Source organism: Ammodytes marinus, assembly GCF_949987685.1.
Source record: "Ammodytes marinus genome assembly, chromosome: 9".
In the NCBI taxonomy this organism is placed as follows: Eukaryota; Metazoa; Chordata; class Actinopteri; order Uranoscopiformes; family Ammodytidae; genus Ammodytes; species Ammodytes marinus.
In genome coordinates this window covers 10979064-11002408 of record NC_137213.1, presented here as the reverse complement: position 1 = coordinate 11002408, position 23345 = coordinate 10979064, and the positions used below count along the sequence as shown (strand labels likewise).

General features: G+C 40.4%; 1 protein-coding gene across 2 annotated transcripts; it reads right to left on the bottom strand.

Annotated features, from left to right (window-relative positions):
• Positions 1-2630: 2630 nt before the first annotated feature.
• Positions 2631-9809, bottom strand: LOC307255982 (uncharacterized protein). 2 transcript variants are annotated; one of them, XM_080034817.1, is made up of 3 exons: positions 8422-9809; positions 5892-6534; positions 2631-3144 (listed from the first exon to the last, which is right to left on the bottom strand). In XM_080034817.1, exons 1-2 carry the CDS (start codon positions 9433-9435, stop codon positions 6010-6012), a joined length of 1539 nt encoding a protein of 512 aa, XP_079890943.1. In that variant the 5' UTR covers positions 9436-9809; the 3' UTR covers positions 2631-3144; positions 5892-6009. The 2 variants fall into 2 exon arrangements, with proteins under 2 accessions (XP_079890943.1, XP_079890944.1); XM_080034818.1 differs by having other exon boundaries at positions 2631-3141.
• Positions 9810-23345: the final 13536 nt, after the last annotated feature.

Here is a 23345-nt window from a genome sequence, read left to right as displayed (position 1 = left end):
ACAATATTTCATAATTGCGTTTAATTATTTTGGTCTTGTGTTTTGTCATGAAGTAAAATAACATAAGGTGTATGACAACATATTAAAGCTTATAGACAATAATGTATATGTGTTCCCCTATTTTTTACATTATTTGGTTCTTCCTCATACACAGTAGTGACTTATTTTAAGTTGATTACCACAACACGCAACCTAGAGTGTGAAAACTATGTTTTTAAATTATGGGGGAATTAATTTCTCCTTTTCTCCTTCACCCCTTATTCATCTCAAGCCCTGAGCTAACATTTCACAATTAAAATAAATTTAAATCTCTGCTTGAAAACCTTGTTTTTGCTGACCTCTAGTGGTTAAACGTCTCACCTTGCTGCAGTGACCGACACTCAACAGTGTGAATACTCAACAGGTTTCACCAAACCTGTGGTTTTAACAGCATCCTACTTATGTATTATTTTTGGGTGGATGAGACAAAGCGGAGGCGGTAGCACTAAGAGTTGCTGTTGGTCTTGGTCTGAATTTGTGTCTGACATTCCAGAATCACTCAAGTATTTACAAGGGCTACAAGGCCAATGGCTCAGCCGGTGCGCCCTCTGTCTGACAAGATTCATCAACAGGGTCCGAGAAAAGTTCAAGGTATGAGAAAAGGCACGGACTCGGACAGCAGGCCAAGACGTGGCCTTTCTCAAAGCCCACCAGGCTTGAAAGAGATCGCTCTGAGGATTGATGGCTGCTTTTCAACTTTAAATTGATATTTATAAAGAGTTCTAACATGTCTTATCCCGAGATATTTGTTTTAGAAGTTAGATTTTCCCTTAAAATTGAAAAGTTGAAAAAAAAAACGTATTATCTTGCTGCCAAAGCAGACCTCTCCAATGATTATAAGCAGGCCAAGGGATGTTGTATCTGGGATATTGAAAATATTCTCACACAGTTCATGGCGAAGCTGCTGCAAGAAACACAAAATGTAGACACAATGATTCATTAGGCCACTGTTGAAATGATAAGCCAATTCAAAACAATTGATTGATTATCACTTGCTTCTCAAATGTGAGAAAGTGCTTATTCTTCTCATTTAATAACATGTTAAAGTGAATATTTTTGGGCATTGCCTTTTAGAAATACTGAGGCAAACTGTCCCCTATGCATCCTCAACCGTTCAAAGTTTGACCACTCACCAAAAAAAGTTAATACAATTCTCTCTTTACTTATTTTCTACATAAATTGAATTGTTCACATTTGTTTTCTGAGTCAATTAAAATTATCAATTTAAAAAAAATATACTGTTTAAAAACAGTAATAAATCATAATTCTAACCCTTTGACATGGATCAATTCTATCTTTTAGCACTTTTAGCCACTGGGGGGAAGCAGCAGAAAAAAAAAAGTTGGGAACACAACATTGAAATATCTTCACCTAGCTTGTTAACAAACAGTTGATTGTTCTTATTATGTCTTGTGTATGTCCATGGCTTATTCACACATCCAGCAGTTATGGAGCCACGTCATCATCCGTTTGGAGTTTTGTTCCTAGCTGCGGTAAGTTAGTTTTCTCTCTTTTTTTGACTTGATTCAGGAAAATATCGGACTCTTAATGCTAAATGCTGCACAATGTTCAACAGCTAGTAGCTAACTTTACCTGTCGACTGTTTGGTGTAAGGCATGTAGGCCTAGCCTACAGTGTGTTTTTGTTAACATTTTTTTTAAAGGCACAATGAGAGCTGTGAGGATGAACCAAAGTAGTAAAAATTTAAAAAAGTAGTAAAGATCATGTCAGACAGCTAGCTAAACAATGAGCCAAAACTCACAATAAAACTCGCTAAATTACAGTGGTAGTGGTGCAGTGTCCTCAGCAGCAGCTATTTGGCCCTGATTTTGTTCAAAGGGTTTTTGGGAAATTGTGCTGGAAATTTATTGCAGTTTCCTGACACATTACTCTAAATGATTAAAATCACTTAGTTGCAGCTCTAGTCTATACTTTCATCAAATCACGATACATTGGGACGCTCGGGGACAAAAACAGAAACATGTTTCACTTTGAATGTTGCCGTTGACAAGTAATAATGGCCTCTGGTACTATTAGAGCTCGCCCATCTATCTAACCATAAGCTGCTTATTGACACTATTTACAACCTACGGTCTGACTCGCCATTATAACCCAATTACTCTAAACTACTATTGGCTGCACGGTCATACACACAAATAGAGAGACTAAGTGTCCAGGACAGGTAATAGCTTGCATGTTGTCATCCATGCGGACAGTAAGAGAGAGAGACCCAGAGTGAGGGATGTGTTGTGAGGAGGACGCATTATGCTGTTTGTCTGGGGGAAGCAGTGTGCTCTGATAGCAGTGGTGAAAGTCTCAGACAAGGTTTAAACAAACAGAGACACAGACGCTGGCCTGACTGGCCCGGGATGCAGCAGCGAGCGCCCTGACAGAATAAGGCCACGAGAGATCGCACACACTGCATGCCATCTCCAGATCAGACCGAAGAGTAATCCTACAATTGTAAGGCATACTCAGTGAATAAATAAATAATTTTCCCTGACTTAGGGGCAATCAAAATGCTGGCTGAATTTTCTTTTATTTCATGTTAAAATGTTGAAATGTATTTATGCGGTTAAAGAGATGTCTAACTTAGGTTTATTTGTGGAGAAAAAAGAGCAGAATAATCTATTGTATTGCAATTTAATCTCAGCTCTGCCTTTCCAACTTTCCTGTCTCCGTGCCGATTGTACAGCCATGTAAAATACCTATACAATAGTTCAGATGATATAAATCTTTAATATAGCATATACATTAGGGTTAGGTAGTATACAAAGCTGCCTGAAAATAGATTTCTTTCCAATAAAAAAAATAGTATAAATAAATTAACACTTTCATGAAAAGATACCTTTGTTTTTTTATGCATGGTTGTTTAAGTAGCAGTTCACAGTTTAGCCTTCTTATTGTTTGCCACTATCACCCAGTTGCAGCGAAAGCATATTTTCTGAGGGGTTTTACTGCGGCTCCTCCATGCTTCTGTGCTTGCGTGACATACAGCCGTGGGTGGACTCTTGGGGTGGAGTTTTCCCTTTGGTAATACCCCCACCTTCAGGCCGTGCACCATTTCCACCAGTTGACAGCTTGTCTCAGTGGCATCAGCTCCTGCTGGAAACATCACAAAGAAAGGAGGGGGGGGTTAAAAAATCATTCAAATTCAGCACATGGACATGGTCAGAATCACTGTTGCTCCCCTATCAAATACTGTTCGTATAAACTGTGCCTCTCCCTAAATACATTTCGTGTAACATTTATTGATGAAGCCACAGAAAGAGAGAGTTGCTATGTACTGTACTGAAAGTGAAGCTGTGTGCGTGTGTGTTCTTGTGAGTCATGTTCCCCCGCTCTTCGAGGAGCACTGTAGATCAGGTTTTTATCAAAGTTGTGCTGTGACAAAAGCGGTGTGTGTGTGTGTGTGTGTGTGTGTGTGTGTGTGTGTGTGTGTGTGTGTGTGTGTGTGTGTGTGTGTGTGTGTGTGTGTGTGTGTGTGTGTGTGTGTGTGTGTGTGTGTGTGTGTGTGTGTGTGTGTGTACCTGAAGACCTGCGTTAACCTAGACCTTAATGTGAAACCTTGAAAGTGAGAACAAAATGGAAAGCAAAGACTTTTATTCCTTGTATTTGAAAGTGAAATATACTTTCAATAATGGCCAAATTGAAGCTGTTTCTGTAAATGCTCTATTCATCAAAAAGGCCAAAAGGTTGCGCAGCAAGAAGAAAGGTTACATACAAAGCAAATCATGTAACCAACAATAGAAATGGGTGAAAAACGGAAAACATACAGGAGTAATATAAAGTCATAAAATATTAAGACTTCAAGTGCATTGTGTAACTAGTTGCCTTTATGTATAAAGTTCAAACCTAAAAAACAGACATGTTAGTTAAATGTTGCCTAGAGCTGCAGAAACCTGTAACATGTGTATTAATGGATACCCCATTGGCTAATGTACAGTATTATGTCAACAGGAATGTGTGTGTGTGTGTGTGTGTGTGCGCGCGTGTATGCGTGTGTGTGTCCTTGTTCTTAAACATATTTTTAAAGATGTGAATGGACCTTGGCAGTAATGACATTTAGTCCTTTTGTTTGCAAATTGATATATAACCAAACATTTATATTATTATTGTATGGCCCATGATATTTTTTTTTTAATTCTTGCTCGGTTATGGAGGATTACAGTCTTGTTGACTGATACATCTAAACTAAATTAACTGCTAATGTTTGGATTTTTGTCTGATACAGTATTATTTGAGGGTCCTCACAAGTATGGAAGTATAAGTGTGTGTGTGTGTGTGTGTGTGTGTGTGTGTGTGTGTGTGTGTGTGTGTGTGTGTGTGTGTGTGTGTGTGTGTGTGTGTGTGTGTGCCCGTGTGCCAGCGCACGTGCGCTAATGCTGGGTTCCTAAATCACAAAATATGCTCAGGGTGACTAATTCACATGATTGAGGTCTTCAGCAGCATCAGGACTCTGAGACTTTGGAAATGAAAAGAGTTGACTGCTGTTGAACAGAAACGCTACATTTCACTTACAACTAATTAAAATTTCCGTCGCACTATAAAAATGAAAGCTCAAGCACATGCACTCTGTCGACCCGTTTCTCTGGCTGCCAGCCTCGACCTGAAGCCGCAGCCTTGGAAGCGTGCGTCTCTCTCTCCCTGCAGCGTGATGTGGAGAGTGGCTCTGCTGTGCTTTTGTTTATATGGACGTCACAAATATACCAAGACTTTGCCTCACTATGTTCTGGCATGTGGCCACGGGGTTTTATGATTAAAGCCAGATTGTTCTTGCCCAACTCGGAGAGGCCAGAAAAATAGATTGCAGTTACGCATACTCTGCACAAGAGGGAAGTACAGAAACATGCCGGTTTGTGTCTGCAGCATCTGTAAAGGTGGACTTTTTTTTTTGGAGGAATAATTTACTGTATGTTTTTTTCTCCTGCTGTTGAATTTCCCACAGATTTTTTCACAGATGTCCTCTTGTCATTACGTCTGCCTCTACTTTGCAGTCACTGTCAGTAATAATACTTCAGACTGTGGCGCAAGAAGAAAAGTTCCAACTCATCTTCCCCTTGCAGTAAATTATTCCAATCGTGAGTCAGAGCTGTGATCATCCAGTAAATAAAATGACGCCTCTTTTGTATCACATGATTGAAGTCAAGTGGCTGTGAAGTCGTTCTCAGCCAAAAACCACTGAACTCCTGGCAAATCTCTGTTCCTTCGAAGTGGTGACTAAATTACACTGCAAAAACAAATCTGTCTCATCTCCCCTGTCAGCTTTCAGATTCACGTCCTAAAAGTAAGAACATTTTCCAAATCAACAGTGTTTTCTAAGCTTCTTTAGTTAAAAACTTAACTTACTTTCAAAGCTGTGTTTTGAATGATGTAATAAGCAAAAATGTCTGAACATGTTTCGCAGGATCAGAAATCCTTCAACTTTTCCTATAAAAGTTTATTTTTTGTAGCTCAGCAAGTTATATTTTCTCAAACTGCTTGCTGATTTTGACCCTATGTGTAACCAATCTGAAGAATAAACAGTCATTTCTCATTTTCACTTGCCAGAAGGAACATGTTTTGCAGTGTAGGGAAGACTGGGAAATCATGTGACATCAACAAAAGCAGACACATTACATCCCCCTCCGCTGCCGCCCACACACAGACTTCACACACACACTCTTACATCAAACACACACATAAAGCGCTTTTTGTAACGGGGAGGAACACTGCATTTAATTTACTGTCTTTAAAAGGCAACGCTGCCAGTAAACACGGCAAACGTCATCAGCTGCGAGCACTGACGGAAACATCAACATTGTGAAAGAAGGAAGAGGGAGGGAAACAAGTCATCTTGTATCCGAACTTACCATGAGTTGTTCCCCTGCCTGGTCCCACTCTGACTTCCACTAGCTGTAGCAGGGTCTCATGTTTCAGGCCCCCATGGCACTGGGGCAGACCAACCCCCCCCCCCCTTCTCCCACTCCCTCACACCATGCTGGTGCTCTGACGGCTTCTCCCGGGGTAGGCAGGGGTCCTAACAGGTTTGGGAGGCGGGTACAGGCCCTTTCCACACCGCCCGTTCTGAGGGTACAGAGGGGGCTTCTGAGTTCTGGAAGTGGAGGTGCTGTTACCAATGATGACCTTAGGGTCTAGGCTCTGTGGGTGGGGCTCTGGGTGAGTTTGGCCCACGTGGTTGGAGTCTCTGGGGGGATACAGGTTAGGCGGGTGGCCGTTCACACCGGGCCTTTCGTGGTTGAGGTCCTTGCTGTGGCTGGTTGGGGTGAAGCAGCTGGTCTTGACGACCGATGCCATGTGAACAGGCGAAGGAGAGTTAGTTCTTAAGATGATGCGGTTCTCATCAATATGGTGAGATGCCTGGACGGCAGCTGGCTTCTGATTGGGTAGAGGGGCCAACCTGAGGTCACATGGATGATTTGATCCCTGAGTGATGCAGGGCGCCTCCTCACTGAGGTTGATACAAGCTGTAAGACGATCAATCTGGTCCACCACCTGAATGACAATAAATAGAGTCGGTATCTGGAACGGAACTTAGTAAATTCAAATGCAGTACTTTAGCTCTACTTGCAGAATTCCATATAAAGGTGGGGTCAGTGATTCGGGAGAATGCTTGTTGTCAAAATTGCTTTCGTTACCCTTTGTTTACATACCAGTTTACAGAGTCTAGTCTGTGTACTCACACCATTTTCTTTTCAGTTCACACACAGTACGGACAGGTAGCAGACCGTGAAGAGATATTCACTGATTTCCTTCAGTTCAGTCATACGTCTTTGACTACATTTTGCATAAAACATTTGATAAGGTTATACAAAACAAAGTATTTTGTTTGGTCAGTTGTTTGGTTGGGCCCTTCTTTCCACAAGCTTCCCCTGTAAACCTCTAAGATGGTTTCATTTAATAGAAGGTCAAACTCGCAAATATTTCACAAAGATGAAAGAGATCTGTGTAGAGGAATTCTTCTTTCGTACCCCATTAATCATCCCTGAGCCCTCAGATTTATCTTGTGACCCTTCAGAGGGGCCCTGACCCCCTGATTGGAAAGTAAACTGTGTCACTTTTTATAATGTAGTTAAAATCAGCTCTACCTCCACCGGCTACAACAGATGCATTGATGCTTACATCAGTGTTAATCTATTGACGTCATACTGTATATGATAATTTATCAGCAACAGGCAACATTTTTAGTTGTATATGGTAATACTTATGCATGTTTATGTGAGTTGGATTTGAAATTTGTATTTGGACATGTACTTAAAATGACTACGAGGCACATCAGTTTTTATTGATTTTAGTGCCCCATTTGGACAAAAGCAGTAGTCTTTTTACAACACTTCCGCCTGCTGTTCTAAAGGTCTTTGCTAGCAAGTGCAGGTGGCTCATGCATTTGTTTTGGAAGCAAGTGAAAGAGAGACCGCAGGATGCATCGCAATGAGGTTATGTATTTATATCTGTCAGATTAATAACGGTAATATGATGTTGATGCAAAATAAACTCTGATTTAGTACCGCTCATGAAACACAAGTTCATATGGTCTGCCTGCCATGATTTGTTTTGGCTAAGTTGGCAGGGATACGGACCCGAGTGAAGGCTTTAATAAAAACTGTATAAAATAGCATTTATTCTTTGACTGTTAGGGATCATTTATGATAATCAGAGAAGAAGTTGGACTGTTTCATAAACATTTAAATGTCCATCGTAGTCTCTTTAAGTAAAGCATCTGATTGCTTTTTCCAACACTGCTGAACTTTATTCATAACTTCAAGTTAGTCTCTGGCTGTGCTAAAACTGATGCAATTATCAACAATCGGCCAATCTCTCATCTCAAAGCAGTCTCAGTTAACAATTGGGGGGGTTTATTCATTCGTAATGTCTTTTCATTAAAATGTCTTGTCGACACATTCAGCAGGGGATAAACGCTGTTTTACAGCTGCATGCAAAATGGATACTGTAAGAGCAAGGCATAATTTAGTAACAGTTTCAAGCCAGGCGTTTTAATATGCTGCCCGGAATGCTGCCAATTACGTCAAAAGGTCGATGCAAATCGTTCTCAATCACCGCTTCGGTAAAAGATGATGAATGAGTCACAAACAATGCAGTCTGCACGCACACACACACACACACACACACACACACACACACACACACACACACACACTGATATGCAATCTTGAACATGCACACACAGATACATGACCATTGTCAATCTAATCTGAGTTTTTGCCTGCATCTGAGCTTTGTGTTCATTGTTTAAAATGCCACAGTATTCATGGTAGTTTCCATAAAAAGGGGCTGGGACATCTGCACCCATGACGCAGACCTTCAATGTTTAGACACCTGATTTGCACAAGAATACACATCTATAATAACAGACCCCCCTACCTCTTTCATCTCCACGTGAACTTGCTTCAAACCTCCCAACACATCCTCCAGATTGGTCACCACTTGTCTGATTTGATCCCTCACCGCATCCTGCCTCCTCTTCTGTTTCACCACCTCCGAACCGTGCAGCCGGTGGTCCTTGTCGGTCGTGGATCTCAAGGGCTCTGGATTGGTGACGCCAGAGGAAGGCACACAGGGCCCCTTCTGTCTGCTTTGGTTCAAGTGTTTTTGTGGGACTTCAGTGGGGAAGAACCCTTTGTGATAGCCACTACGTCCATTACACCCCTCTTCTGATCCACCCTTGGGTCTGCCCCGGTCCTGATGGCTATCTCTTTCCTCCCCTCCCTCAAAGAACACAGGCCTGGGTCCTCCGTGGCCATTTGGCATGCGCGAATGACCCAGATGGTGTTTGTGTGAATCCAAATGATAGCTCTCCGAGGTGCATCTACAACATTCTTTCACTTCTTCCTCCTCCACTGAAACATACCTGACAGTCCTCTTGTGCCTGTAGCCCTGACCTTTGACCCGAAGATGGGGTAATGGATGTGGTATCCCGGCATTAAAGGGGTGTGCCCTGGTGTCGCCGTTCGCCACACAGCCACACTGTTCTCTGACAGACGGGTAGTGTCTCACCCCAGGCTCCGGCGGGTAGCTCCACTGGGCAGGGTTCAACTCCCAGGAGCAAAGTTGGCCCAAGTCGTCCAACTGGCTGTAAGGGCCCTGCCCCGCGAACACAGGCCTCCTCTGTGGGCTGCGATGACCGCTTCTCTCAACTCGGTCCGCTGCGAAAGCTCTCCCTTCTACGCCTTTAACCCGAGGAGCCTGAGAGATGTCTCTAATGCAGTCCGGTGGCGGCGGTTGGTGGTCTGTGTGTCTGTGTGTCGACGCTGGCCGGAATACCGGCCCACCGTGATGGCCACCGTACGGCTGCTCATAGCGGACGCAGGAGGTGGGGGCGTTGATGTGCTGAGGAAACCGGTGGTGTCCCGTTGTCTGCGCGTCTTCTGTGTACATGTCCAGAAAAAGTCCAGAGGCTTATGTTTGGAAAAACGCCTTAGAAAACAACTGGTTTCCTCCTGTCCCAGCTCTCTCTACGGCCCCAGTCATTCACTCGCTCTGTTTTCCTCATCTGCGTCTTGCCACAAGAAAAACTTTTCTTCTTTTCTTTTTTTTCCGTCTCTACCCAAATACTTCTCCCTCCCTCCCCTTCCTTCCTGTCTGTTGTTTCCCTTGCTTCTTCTTCTCTCCTGTATGGTTGTTAATCCCTACGCCTGACTGTTCTTTTTCTTTCCCCGGGACCCTTTTTCTATTTCTCTTAACTTTTTCTCCACTCCTTCCTCTTCCTCACCGTGTAGCCCTCTCTCCTCCACGGGGCCCCTCTCCACCTCCCTCCCTCTCTCTCTCTCTCTCTTTCTACCTCTCCCGCCTCGTTGTTCTGTCTCATTTGCTGCTGCAGGCTTCTAGACTCTCTCTCACTCTGACTGTGTATTTCCCGTTTCCTCCCCTCCGCTCTCCTCTCTCTCTCTCTCTCTCTCTCTCCACCTCTTGCCTCTGGTATTTTATCTTACACTCTCCTCCGTACCTGAAATGTATGAATTCCTTCTTTAAATCCAGCTTCTGCCTCGTGAGGCTCCTCCGGTGAAGAAGGACTCCATATGGGTTTTTTTTGTCCCTCAGAGCGTGCGTGAAAGAGTTTCCAGCTCTGCGTTCTGAGCTCATTAGACCAACTCAAGCCTTTTGCACTCTGCAATTAAACGCTGCATGGGATTCCTTGGCCGTGGACTACAAGAGGTGGGGAGGGGAGGAGAGAAGCACTAAGGGGAGGTGGGGTTTCTAACGTACACAGACGAGGGAGTAGACAGAACTCTCAGTCAAGGAGATAGAGCCACTGCTTTTGTAGGGGAACATTTTTTCACCGTTCTGTATCTCTCTTTTTCCCCCTACCTCCTCCTTTTCCTCTATGTCCTTTCCTACTCCTGTCATTCCCACTCTATCATTGTCTTGGTTCAAGTGATTTTAATTAACAAAAACTTCACTCTGCTGAGGCAAGCACGGACATTATAGCAGCACTGTACTGTGCTCAAGTATGCACCCTTCTCTCTCTAAAGTCCACACAATAGTGTTTTTAAAAAGCAGCACACTGTCAGCAAGGTCAAACCCTAGTGTTCAAGCCATGTTAAATCCATCATGCTTTTCATTATAAATCAATCTCAACTCTACTCACCAGTCACCACAGATACCCATAATCTCAGGATAAATGGAACAACAAACACACTCCTTCATCCAAAATGAGAAATGGATGAGCAATAAAGATCTTAACTCTCTCCAAAATAGCATAGCGCGCCTGTGCTGTGGCTCGTAATCCACAGTGACTGAGGACAGCCAGGCGTTTGTTTTCAAAGAAAATAACTGGAGCATTGAAAACAATGGATTGTTAAAAAAAACTTATGGGAATAACTGCAGAGGGGGATGAAGGAGATTCCTCCATCCCAGCAGGAGGATGAACAGTCCAGTCGCAGCTGCCGGGAAGGATTGTTGTTGTGGATCAAAGGAAGACAAAGTGACTTTATCTTCATATGTGTGTGTGATCTCACAGGACTGGTGATGTATATGCACATCTGTAGGCACACTTACATTCACACCATGTATAAGCAAGGTCCATTTGAATGGCTCTTGTTTCTGTAATTGAGAAGCTGTTTTATGTGTCATGGAGTGGTGGACTCTAAAGATCTACAAGTAGTAGGCTGGGTAACTGTTAAAAACTCCCCCATGTTCACAAGCTACTTGCTAACTTTGTCTGTCTGCTGTTTAGTCCAGATGGGGCCATCCCTATCTTCCCTCAGCCCGACGTTGCCTTATTTTTATTAAATATTCACCCCATCAAAATTAGGCCCCATATGTACACTCAGACCTACATTCCCCCAGCATCAGGGCTGACCCTTTCATAGTGCACACGTGTTTTGACAAGTGTTGTCAACTTTTTTTGGAATTGTATCATTCCTTTTGCTCCGAATTTACCAAAATTATAGAAAATACATTGACAAAAAATATATAGGGGAGAGTGGCCTAAGTTGTGCCGGTGGGGAAGTTGTGCCACCCCTTGTTTCTAGAAAACCGTGGAAGAAATTGAGGATGTGACCACATATTTAAGAAGAGCCATCCATTTGACTCATCCTGTTAAGAAGGGAGACACAAGGAATAAGATTAAAGCACATTTAAGCTAAAAAATGTCCATGATTTTGATTATTGTGTCCGAACAATTATAGACAAGTTTGAAAACATTTGACACATGTTTTAGTGCTTTAGTATGCTACACTTTGAGTCTATACAGTTAGCACGATGTCAGCCCTAAACTGCTGCATCATGCCTATTATCCAAAATTCTGGGGCTGGGGTGATTTGTGCCAAAGGACCTAGGTGAGTTATAAGTAAGTAAGTAAGTAAGTAAAATGTATTTATAAAAGCACATTTATGACAGTTTGCACTGTCCAGAGTGCTGTACATAGTGCATTCAGTAGGTAAACAATGAAGGTAAAATAACAATAACAAAAATAAAAGACATAAAGCCCATACATCCACAAATATAAACAAAGATAGTAGTGCAGAGGTAAGATAGTTAATGGGGAGCAAAAACAAGGGTGTACAGATGAGTTTTGAGCCTTGATTTAAAGGCAGAAATGGAGGGGGAATCACATTTGTCAGGTGGCAGTCACAAGCACGGAGCAACTAGTGCGAAGTACATTTCTGAGAGTTGTGCCAGTGGCATGGCTGTATACGCTGGTCACCAAAAAGAAAGTGATTGTCTACAGTAGCTCAGAGGAGACTGACATCTCCATTCCACTTAACAACACCACTGATGAGAGTTCAGATGGCTAGAAAGATGATAATGGTGACTTTGTCATTGTGAGCTTTGCAGGCAAAACCACCTAGATCTGCTAGGCGTTGTTTAAGAAAATTGACCTTCAATCTTTGTAAAATATTTACTTTAGTTTATTTACTTTAAATAAACCTTAAATAAGTAATTGTCTTATGGATTTGTCTTGCATTACAGTTTATGAGATATATATCAATGGCACAATTTACCCCGTGGTATTCTCTCTTGTGGCACAACTTACACCACACAAGTTGTGCCACAAGACAACCTTTTTTCCGAAAGCTATATTTCTTTAACAGTTTATTCCAGATCCAAAGTTTTTATTGCCAGGGATGCACAACATCCTGAAATATATGTACATATTTGAGTTGGAGACATAACTGTCAAGGACTCACTTTAAAATCACTTTGAGTAAAAAGTGGCACAACTTAGGCCACTCTCCCCTACAGTTTGAAAAAATAAAAATAAAATAATAATAATAATAATAATAATAATAATAATAATAATAATAATAATAATAATAATAATAATAATAATAATAATAATAATAACAACAATAATAATAATAATAATAATAATAATAATAATAATAATAATAATAATAATAATAATAATAATAATAATAATAATAATAATAAGTTTCACCTGAGTCAGATTTTGGAATATTTCCCCATCTGAGTAGAAGTACTACACTTCTATCCCTTCTCTTTCATTAATTTGCATATAAACAATCCAGACAAAAGGAGCGAAAAATGAGAAAGTCCTGAGAAAGAGGAGACTGAGGAGAGTGCAACACCGCAACTCTGTCATCTTAATCTCATGATTTCTCAGTAGGGGGTTCCTCAGATCCTTGTCTACCGGCTACAAAAGGAATATCAAAGGATCTGGTTGTCGTGCTGTCTGCGCCCATGCATATACATGGGTGTAGCGTGTGTGCGTGTTGCCCCAGAAAGTTCCCAGCTTGTGCACCTCTTACATCACACTGTTTTGTGCTGGTCTAACCACCTCCCGCTTGGCTGCACGACTGGAGGGCACCTACGAAGAAGAGAATGAGAGACACACTTCACCATTATCCTGCACTCCCCCTGTCTGTGCCAGGGTCAAGTTGACCTAATTAGCACATATGGATACTACTTCTAAATGAGCCTTTTACAGGAGCTCGATGTGGTTTCTAGATGTGTCAGATGGCGTGTGTTGCCCATTTACCCTCCTACAGATGCACAGGCTCAGATATTTACTGATGCAGACTGGACCGCCCAGCACCACATCACACAATGTGCAAACTGTAGTGCATTACTGTATGTGATATGATTAATGTTTTGTCTACGATAGTCTGTTAGGATAGTCTGTTATACTGATTTGAAATTCATTTTAATTAGTCTATGTGAAAGGTACTACATGAATTAACTCTGATAAATGCAGTTAAAGCCATATTGTCGTTCTGAAATCATTACTGTGTGGTGAAAGGACAAGTCCACAAACTGAAGCTTCTAATATTTAAATACCCAAGATGCTTAAATAATTTAAAAGCTTTAAAAACTCAACCTTTAGTCTTTCCCTTCCTCACCCACAATATTGTGTTCTTCTTTGCCCTTTTATGACTTAACCCCAAGTATTATTAAACAAGAGTAACGTGACTCCTACAGTTTTAAATACACATTTTTTAACGTAAACATCATTTTAAAAATCCAAATCCTACTTTTCCTACAATTATTCAATTCTCAGGAACAGTTTTTAGATATATCAGTCTCAACTTTGCTTAGTTTAATGGATTTAAAGTTGCATACCCGAGCTCGGTTTGACAGTGATGTGTGTGTCAGTTTCTGACATGAATATCCTTGTGCACCAGCACACAGATACAATGTGTTTAATGAGCTCGCTATGATACAGAGATCAGGCTGTGTTACTGTGGCTATTGTGTCCCTAACTGTAGAACGAGCTGAGGTATTCTAATAATGCACTGACCATATATTCTTTTGGCTGTGCAAGATGATGGTGAGTATTTTAAACTCAACGTCACAAAGGTTAGAATTATAATCCAACTAGAAGGAGCTGTAAAAAATCCTGCAGCAGTGAGTCCTATGGAGACACTTCCTTCATTAGGCAGATCACATCAATGTTTAAATGTACAATGAATGTATAAAATACAAGATTCCTCTTTGTGACACTGTAGTTCTTTTCTGCATACTGCCTTAGAACCAATTTTATTGAATTTTTCAAGCACAAAATGGGATTTTTTTTCACATTCATTACACAACTGGTCCTTTTAATGAGTTCAGTTACTGCATCTGTAGATAAGGTCGATCTAATCTTACTCCCAAACGATCCCCTATTGTGAATAAATTGCTGCATTTACACCATCACCATAAAATAGCTGATACCATTTCCTTCTGTCCCTGAAATTTGAATATATTTTTTGGGTGGTATAAATAGGCATAAATGACATAATAGATCCAGTTCATCCCCCAGTAACATCTTACATTTTTTAAATGTCCAAAAAGCCTTTGAACCAAGATTGAACTCACTGAAGAAAAAGGGAAAGGGCCGGAACAACTGTAGTCAGAAGTGATTTCTCCCTCGTGGCATAGTGACTAGTGACAATGTCGGGCCTATTTTACAGAAAACCAGGTAACATGTAACACCCAGTGAGTTCATATCTTGTACCAGTGCTTGGAATGTGACATCTATGCACCTCCTGCTTTTAGGAAACACAATGGTTACATTGTTCCAAAGAGGATTATTAAACAATTCCCATTTTCAAGCCAGGAAACCCAATTGCATCATAGTGCCACAAAAAAAGAACAAAAGTAGAGTCATGCAATTCATAGGATAAGTTAGTCCTTGAGGTTTTTTTTTTTTGTGGAGGAACAAAATCCTCTTTTTCTTCATTCTTTATGCAAGGTAGGTCAATTACTGTCTAGAGAACACATTATATTTTCTTCATTTTCTATAGGAATTAAAACTAAATGTAGCTCACTACTTTACAAGGACAGTCATTCATCAACTTACCTCACAAAACATAGTACAGATAGTGAGTCCATGCCCACAAAGAGTTAAAGACCTCAGGGTGTCGGAGCTAATTTGTCTCTGTGGGGAGTATCAAGGACACGACACGGGGGTCAGCGGTTTACAGCAGGCCTGAAATCCAAATCACAATGGCAAAAGAGGAACTAATGGAAAGGACTGACAGAGTGACTGTTGCCTTTAGAAGTACGACGGAAATAGCTCAAAGAAAGCTGTTACTATGGCTGACAGTGAGAAAATGGGAGAAAAATTGTTCCTTTTACTCTGTTGGCGTGGGACTGCACTTGATGTGAGAGAGAAATGGGAGCTTGTATTCCTATGGTTTGGCTCTTGAACTGTGACAACGGGGAAGGAGATGTTTTTGGTAGATCCACGTGAGCTGAAGTGAAGACCACATGATGAGACCACCTCAAGGCTCAAAGTAGAGCAAATCTTGTCCTTCAGAAGACCAACGGTAATGAAATAAATGGTATCTTTCTAAAACTTAACCTAAAGATGAACATATATTGTGATCAATATGGAGAGTGCTGGTCTAAATGAATACCTTTTGATAAATCAGTGCTTATAGGTTTGAGGACCAATGTGCAACAATTAAAATGGCTTTTAGGACTAAGTGACATGTTTGTGCCAACCTGCTTACATAAGGTATAGTGTTTTTACCACGGTCATAGTCTTGTGTTAGCATGCTTACAACAGCATATTGCTTTGTACTAAACAACGTACAGCTGAGGCTGATGGGAACGTCATCAGTTTAGTATGTATGTAGAAGTTTTGACCTGATGAAAATGGGTTATATGATCATTGAAGTTATTTTAATCCATCCTGAGGGGGGCATGAATGTGTGTACCAAATGTTGTGTCATCCCAATAGTTATTTCAGTCTGGACTAAAAAGTCCAGTCAAGGTCCAGAAGATTCCAGATTCTAGATATTACCTGACAGAGGCTCTGAAATTCCCCACAAAATAAAAACAAAGACATCCTATTGAAATGCCTAGCTCTTATCTTGTACTAAACACTGTGGCACCGTGAACACGAGTCTGGGACATGAAAGCCTGGCGTCGTCTCACAGTCCGGGACACTGATTCTAAAACAGGAACAGGCAGTCAGACTTATTTTGACTCAGATCTGACCTGCAGCAGTAACATGCACTGACCCAGATAAGCCCACATCACATTGTTAATTAGAGAGCCCAATGCCAACCGTCGGTAGTCAGTCCAGGGCAAAACATTTCAATGACCACGGCCAAGGTTCCCCTACTGTTACTTTTATTTTTTGCTTGTAGAGTATTGTTGGTTTCTGACTTTTAGATCTATAACAATGTATCATGATTTAAAGGATAATAACATGTTTTGTATATGCAATTAGATTTTTTTATGAAACAGTCCTCTGATGATCATAAATGACATGTAACAGAAAACGAGACCATCAGTGCAAAGATTCTATATCATTTTTCTAAATACCTGTCATGGGTACGCTCACCTAACTCGACGTCATTGAAAATGAGGGTCACCCCTCAATTGGTCTCTCGAGGATAAATAAAAGTTAAATGAAAAAAAATGAAATGAAATGAACCTATGGAGCTACAGCTGCCGTATACTAAAAACACTACCGCTTTTGTCCAAAGAGGATGCAAGAATTAGCACAAACTGAAAGTTCCTTGGAGCACCTTTAAGGTTTTTTATAAAGGAAATACTTAAGTGACATGCAAACAGGGAAACATCTTCAGACAGCTGAAAATGTCCATTAAGAAACATTGGTACTAAGTAGTAGATGTGGCATCAATGTGTACTTAAATAAATATTCAATATCAAGATGGTGTGAATGATGATTATTTATTACAAGCACATTTTTTAATAAAGCAATTGTGTTTTTTTTTTATAAATGACATTTAGACTTAAAAATAATAGCTACTTCTGAGCATTTTGGTGACTGACCTATGCAGATATTCCCAATTTTATATTTAGGAAAATTGTATTTTGTCTTTGTTCCTGACACTGATTTCGTATTTATTCCCAAAATTGTTCCACTCAACAATTAGACTTTATTTTCAATATTTCGTCATTTTTTCTCAAAGTGCATAATTATAAAAAATCTAACTTTTGTTTCACTATACCGTGGCCCTGATACTCTTCCATAGAGATCAGTGTCTTCAAGAGAAGCTTTTAAGGATCCAACTGCTATAGAAAAGAAAAAAAAACACAAACAATGACTTTTGAAAATGTAATAGCAAAATGGGACTGTTGGTAGTGCATCCGCATACTGTATCTTCATGACAAGGTTTCTCGATATTTCAACTTTAACACGTAACACTTGGGGAATTAGAGGCTCTGCTCATTACCCTCCGTGGACACTGCTCCATTCAGATTTGATTAACTCATTCTCGGATGCGTGCAAGATATAATTACTGCAAACATCCTTGCTGTAATGCATATTCACCAGCACTTCTTATTTTGTTGTGCAGTTTTAACGTTTTCAATATAAACACGGACACAGAGCAAGCAATGTTCACAAGAAACCATTTTGCTATTCCCCTGTCCTTCAAGTTAATTGCCGGCCGTTTTCAAAGTAATCTCTCATGTTTACCAACAAAGCAACAGCTGAATAATGTATTATCCACCACTGCGTTTTAAACAATAAAGCCTCCATGCAGCCTTCGTATTTTTCCATGTTAGATGAATAGTAATTTTAAAGTGCACCGAGGGAGAAATCAAAGCCGTGCTCAACTTGACAGCTACTCACAATCTATTGTGTTTAATTCCACATCCGTTATGATAATGTGCAAAATCCTCCAAGGTAACCAGTTAACGTCAAAAATCATAATTTGCTACTCACCGTTTCATATCGGCTTCAAACAATGACTTTAAATCTGCCTCAAAGAAAAAAAAGCTCACTTTTGGGCCCAAGTGCTGTTACATTGTAGCTCTCTGTGTCTTTGAAAGTGTAGATAATATAAATGTACAGCTGATCGCAAAGACAAACCCTGTTATGATGTACTGTAGAGACACTAAAGAGCAATAGTTTCTTGCTCGTGAGACCATTTCGTGTTTAACAAACTAATCTGAGGAGAAACGTGCCAACATGGATCGAGCATCATTAAGAGGGCCGCGTGACCTCGTTTAGAGAAAGTTTCCGAATATGTCCTCCTGTAGCCTTACTGTAGGAAGAGCTTCTCATGATTAGTGGAGGTGCTGCGGAAGGTTTTCATGCTTCTTTAACAGCCATTATAGAAAGACTGGCAGTCCTGCAAGACCTTGCTTGAACCAGCTCCAGAAACAGCCGAGCCCGGGAGTGTGGTTCAACACACTTTGCTGACACGACGTTCAATCTTGGCTCCGGCTACGCCTTCTCTCCTATTTTCCTAAGTGGCAGTGTCTTATTTAGTGCCGCAGCTCTCATACAGCATTGTTCGTGGGAGCTGAGGCTTCTCTTGTCCTCTGATTTAACAAAGTCAAAACTGTAGGGAAGAACGTCAACGTTCAAGCTCACGTCCAGTTCAGTACAAGTCTATTGTTTTGGCCCTTATTTATCAAATAAATTATTCCTTCTTTCAGTGTAGAGCATTATTACTTACTTGATAACTAGTGCAGCAACAGGATGGACTCCCACAACTGCCCCATTTTTCACTCTTCACTGAAAAAACAATTGTTACAATTTCTGAGTCTCTGTCAGTTTTTCTTCAAATGTTCATGCTTCATATTGTATTCACATATCATATTTTATTTATTCATTCTTTTTATATCCAGTAGAAAACAACTCAAAACTTATTATATAGGGATGAAATAAAAAATGCCTTGCGTGGAAGAATAAACATAACAAAGTTGAACGCAATAAAATAATAGGAACAGGGAAATCCACAAAGACCATGACGGTGTGTTTATTTGCCATCTGAGAGCTTCTTCGCTCTGACATCTACACCAAAACAACAGGCCAGTCTCCCTGTGCTGCCTTAAAAATAAATGAAATCCTGTCTTTTGCTGCCACCAGCATGCTGGTCTCTGCCAAAACAATGAGCATCAGATTCATTGAACACTTTGGATGAAAACAGTTTGTGAATGAATCCTGACCTCTGCCCACCACACTTTTTTTTCATTTATATTTAAAAATAATAATAATACAAATTGTTGACCGTGTAAGAGAACGTAAAAAATAATCAATGGAACTGGGACAAAGCTCTGATACGCAGCATGTATGAGGATTCTGTTTTTTAGAGATGACAGGAAACTTCCTTAAGTATGGCTTTAACAAAAACTCAGCTAAGATTTTCGTCAAAGAGTGAGACAGACATAGTGTGACCTAATTTCTGTTGGAATTTTTTTATAGACTTGAAGTGAGAGACCTAAAACTCTCTCATTATAATTATCTCCTCTGCATTTCCTGTTTGATACCACAGCGGCGGTGTAGCCGACCTGACAGCTTGGTATGCACAAGTGTCTCTGACTCCTAGTAACCAATGTCAAAGGTCGCGTGGCCATTTTCACAGATGCTGTTTTCCTTTTCTGTAAGCAACTAGATATCTGCTGATCCTGCCGAGGGGTAGTCATATTGGGATAAATGTGATACACATTCTGCAGCTGCTTACAAAGTAAATGATCCTGCATGAAGAACTGTGATAAATTGTTTCGCTTCTCTTTTTTTTCTTTTTTTTATGCTTACCTCAAACTTATTGCAATGATCTCTTGTTCTTCTGAAATAAATTAAAATTCTCAACACCATCAGTAGGTGGCACTCAAGATCCTTGACAGTTTTGCAAGGTTATCTGTTCAGTGGTATACATTAGTACAGCAAACATCGAGTTCGTTTGAATTTTAGGCTTTTTAATTCACTAGTGTTGTCAAAAAAAAACTTTTGTTTTCCTTTAAAAAAAGAAAGATAGGCTGCAGACTTATATTCTGAATAATTGAACATAACTTCGATCAAACAAAGCTCAGTTGATGCTCAGCTTTTTTCATGGATGTTATTCTAACTAATCCCGCTGAGTGAAACAACCTTTTCCGCCACAAAAACACTGCCTCTGTCCTTCATTGTCAGTCTTGGCTGCTGAAACTCTGATTCAGACACTCATCACCTTCAGATTTCCTGAAGTCCTGCAGCACGTCCAAGCCTGCTGCCCGAGTGCTCTCTCTCTCTCTCTCTCTCTCTCTCTCTCTCTCTCTCTCCCTCTCTCTCTCTCTCTTTCTCTCTTTCTCTCTTTCTTTCCTACTCTATTACATTACTCAGTCGCTCCAAAACGCCTGTCGACTTTGCATGCAGCAAAGGATGCAGATCAATCCACTTCCCTCTGTTGTTCATCACGTGGCACCGTCCCATCTCTTTGGCCTTTTTAACTATCTTTCACCTCAGTCTAGACCTGATGCAAAAATGTCCTGAACTTCACTGCAAGGACAGAAGAACAAACAAGTCCCTCACTGTCAACCTTCCATCAGACTATTCAGACTATTGATGGTCCCCTTTTCAGTGGAGCAGAGATCATTTTTCACAGGCGATGTCAGATTTTTCTCGCCATATTTTGTGACTGTCATTAAAATGACCAGAACAATTAAACCTCATGGTGGGGCTAAAGGAAAAAGCCAGAGGACGCTTAAGTCAGTAGGCTTCATATTCTGGGATCATTGAATGTTTGTGTACAAAATGTATTGGAAAATGTATGTAATGGTTAATACAGTATTTCAGTTTGGACCCACAGACCATCATTGCCATACTGTATATCCTAATGCGTGCATGGCTGAATAATAACAAAATGCCAATAAACAATATGTTTCTGTCTAGTAGAAATTATAATTATTTTATGAATTTAAATATCACCCACATCAGTATCACATAACAATACACATATTTGATACGTCCACAGACAATGTTAAAATAGCCCTTTTTAGAGCCTCCTGTACTCAACTCTATACAGCCCACTAGTGGCACAGCTAAAATAAAGCAATAATGAAAAAGCTTCAGGTGGCTTTTAATGATGCATTCATAATGTATTTCAAACTGCCAAGATTGACAAGTGCAATTCATGTTTGTGACTAGTAATGTTCTTATTTTTCATGCCTATTGAGGAATTGTATCTGCAAATGTATGTGTTGATTGATTGATAAAAAAATATGATTTAATGGCTTGTACTAACCCGACACAAAGCGACACAAGGTACAGATATCATATTTTTGGAAACATTGAAACAAATATCTATAGGTGTTTTAAACACTTTGAAATGATGAACTTCCACGAATATAACTTTTTTGTCTTGTTTATGTTGTCGTGTTTTTATCTATTTTTATACTGATATAGACCATGGTAGAATTAAAGGCTGTTTACTCTTCAAGCTCTTCCAGCCGTGCCGCGCATAATGGACAGTCAGGCCTGTTGGAGCCAGCTAGCCCATTAGCAGCGGCTAATGTGTCCAGAATTCCTTGCCATGCGCTGCCCATCACTGCAGACTGGATCTGGTTTCAAACAGAAGCCGCCTCATCTCTTTGTGCTCGGGGCAACCTCTGCTCCAAAACAACGACCCGGGAGGAACAGTTGTCCAGATAGTGTTCGTTTTCTCTCTCATACTGATACGTTTGGTATTTAGTAGCTGAGGGCAGAAGGTCAAGCAGGGGGATATAAGGGATCTGGCAAAGCAATAAACATTTCTGAGGTTTAACATTTAGATATTGGATATATAGGGAATTGTTTCGGGAAAACTCTGAAATGAATGCTTCTCAACAGATTACAAAGTGCAGAACTTGTAATAGCACATGTCCACTAACACATATCAGATTTCCTCAAAATGTAAAGTAGATATTGGCTCAATCAGAGGGTGAAATTGTTTTTGACCATGCCTGTGATCTTGGGTTTCACAGCTCCGCCGTGCTAAATGGACCGGGTGCATTAGGGGCCGGAGAGGAGCGCGCTACAGAGTGCTCTTAAAAGGCGAGGGGGAGAAAAACAACTCGAGAAAGCCTCTTGTGTGTTTTTCAGCCTCATTGCGCTGCTTTAGAGGGACAGTGACTTGAACCCACCATGTATGGAAGCGCAGGGTATCGCATTGCACCCGTCAAAGCAAAACAATCACAGTGATGGAGAGAGGGCCGAATGTACAAGGAGGCTATGGTGAGTGACATGAGGGCCCTCGTGTGATGGAAGGGGAAAAGCTTTTAATTTATTTCGCTTTGGACAGCGTTTGCAAAAACAAACAAAAAACTAGTAAGAGTAGAGTACAAGAAGAGTGTTGTTTGTAGCATGTAATAAACTTTGTTTATGGTAAATAACTTTTTAACCCAGGTAGGAACACACTAAAGACAACAAATATTTTTTTAATTCCGTTGATATTGTCATGAATTTTTATCTGTTTTAACAATAACGTGAATTTTATTAAGACATTTTTTTTCTCTCAAAAATGTATAGTTTCCTTACTTATGGAACTATTTTTTCTTATTTGGATACATTAGATAAAGCTGGCATTCATATCTATATTCCTTATTGTCCAAAGACCCCTCTTTAAAAGACCAAGTCCAACTTCTCAGGGTCTTAAATTATGTTTACATTACTAAAACACCTGGGCAAAGTTCTTTGGCAAAGATTTTCTGCTTTTGATGAATACACAATAATTTTCTGGTGGGTATTTCTAGCAGGAGGCTGAATGTGGGATCCAAATAAACAGTGGCCATGCTCACTATAATACAGGAACATGTCACCCAGTGTAGCAGCGTGGATAATTTATGTGTTTTTAAATAGTTTTTGGACAACAATGGAGCTGTATGGCACAGAGGGATAATCTATTCTGGGGTTCTATTCAGCTGACACAGACAATAGTTGTTAGTGGGATGTATTCATTGTTTTACTCAAGGCTCTTTTGCACATGGGATTATATTACAATGAGGGGGAGTATAGAACAGCACAAGTCGTATCCATTAAGTCAAACAAATACTTTAAATGCTGTCATAAGCTACAGTTGACATGATATATTGTTTGCGAGATCATCAATGACTATACATGCTTACTGGATGGTCCTTTTTGTACACCTTAAATGTATATAGTAACTAGGCCTAAAT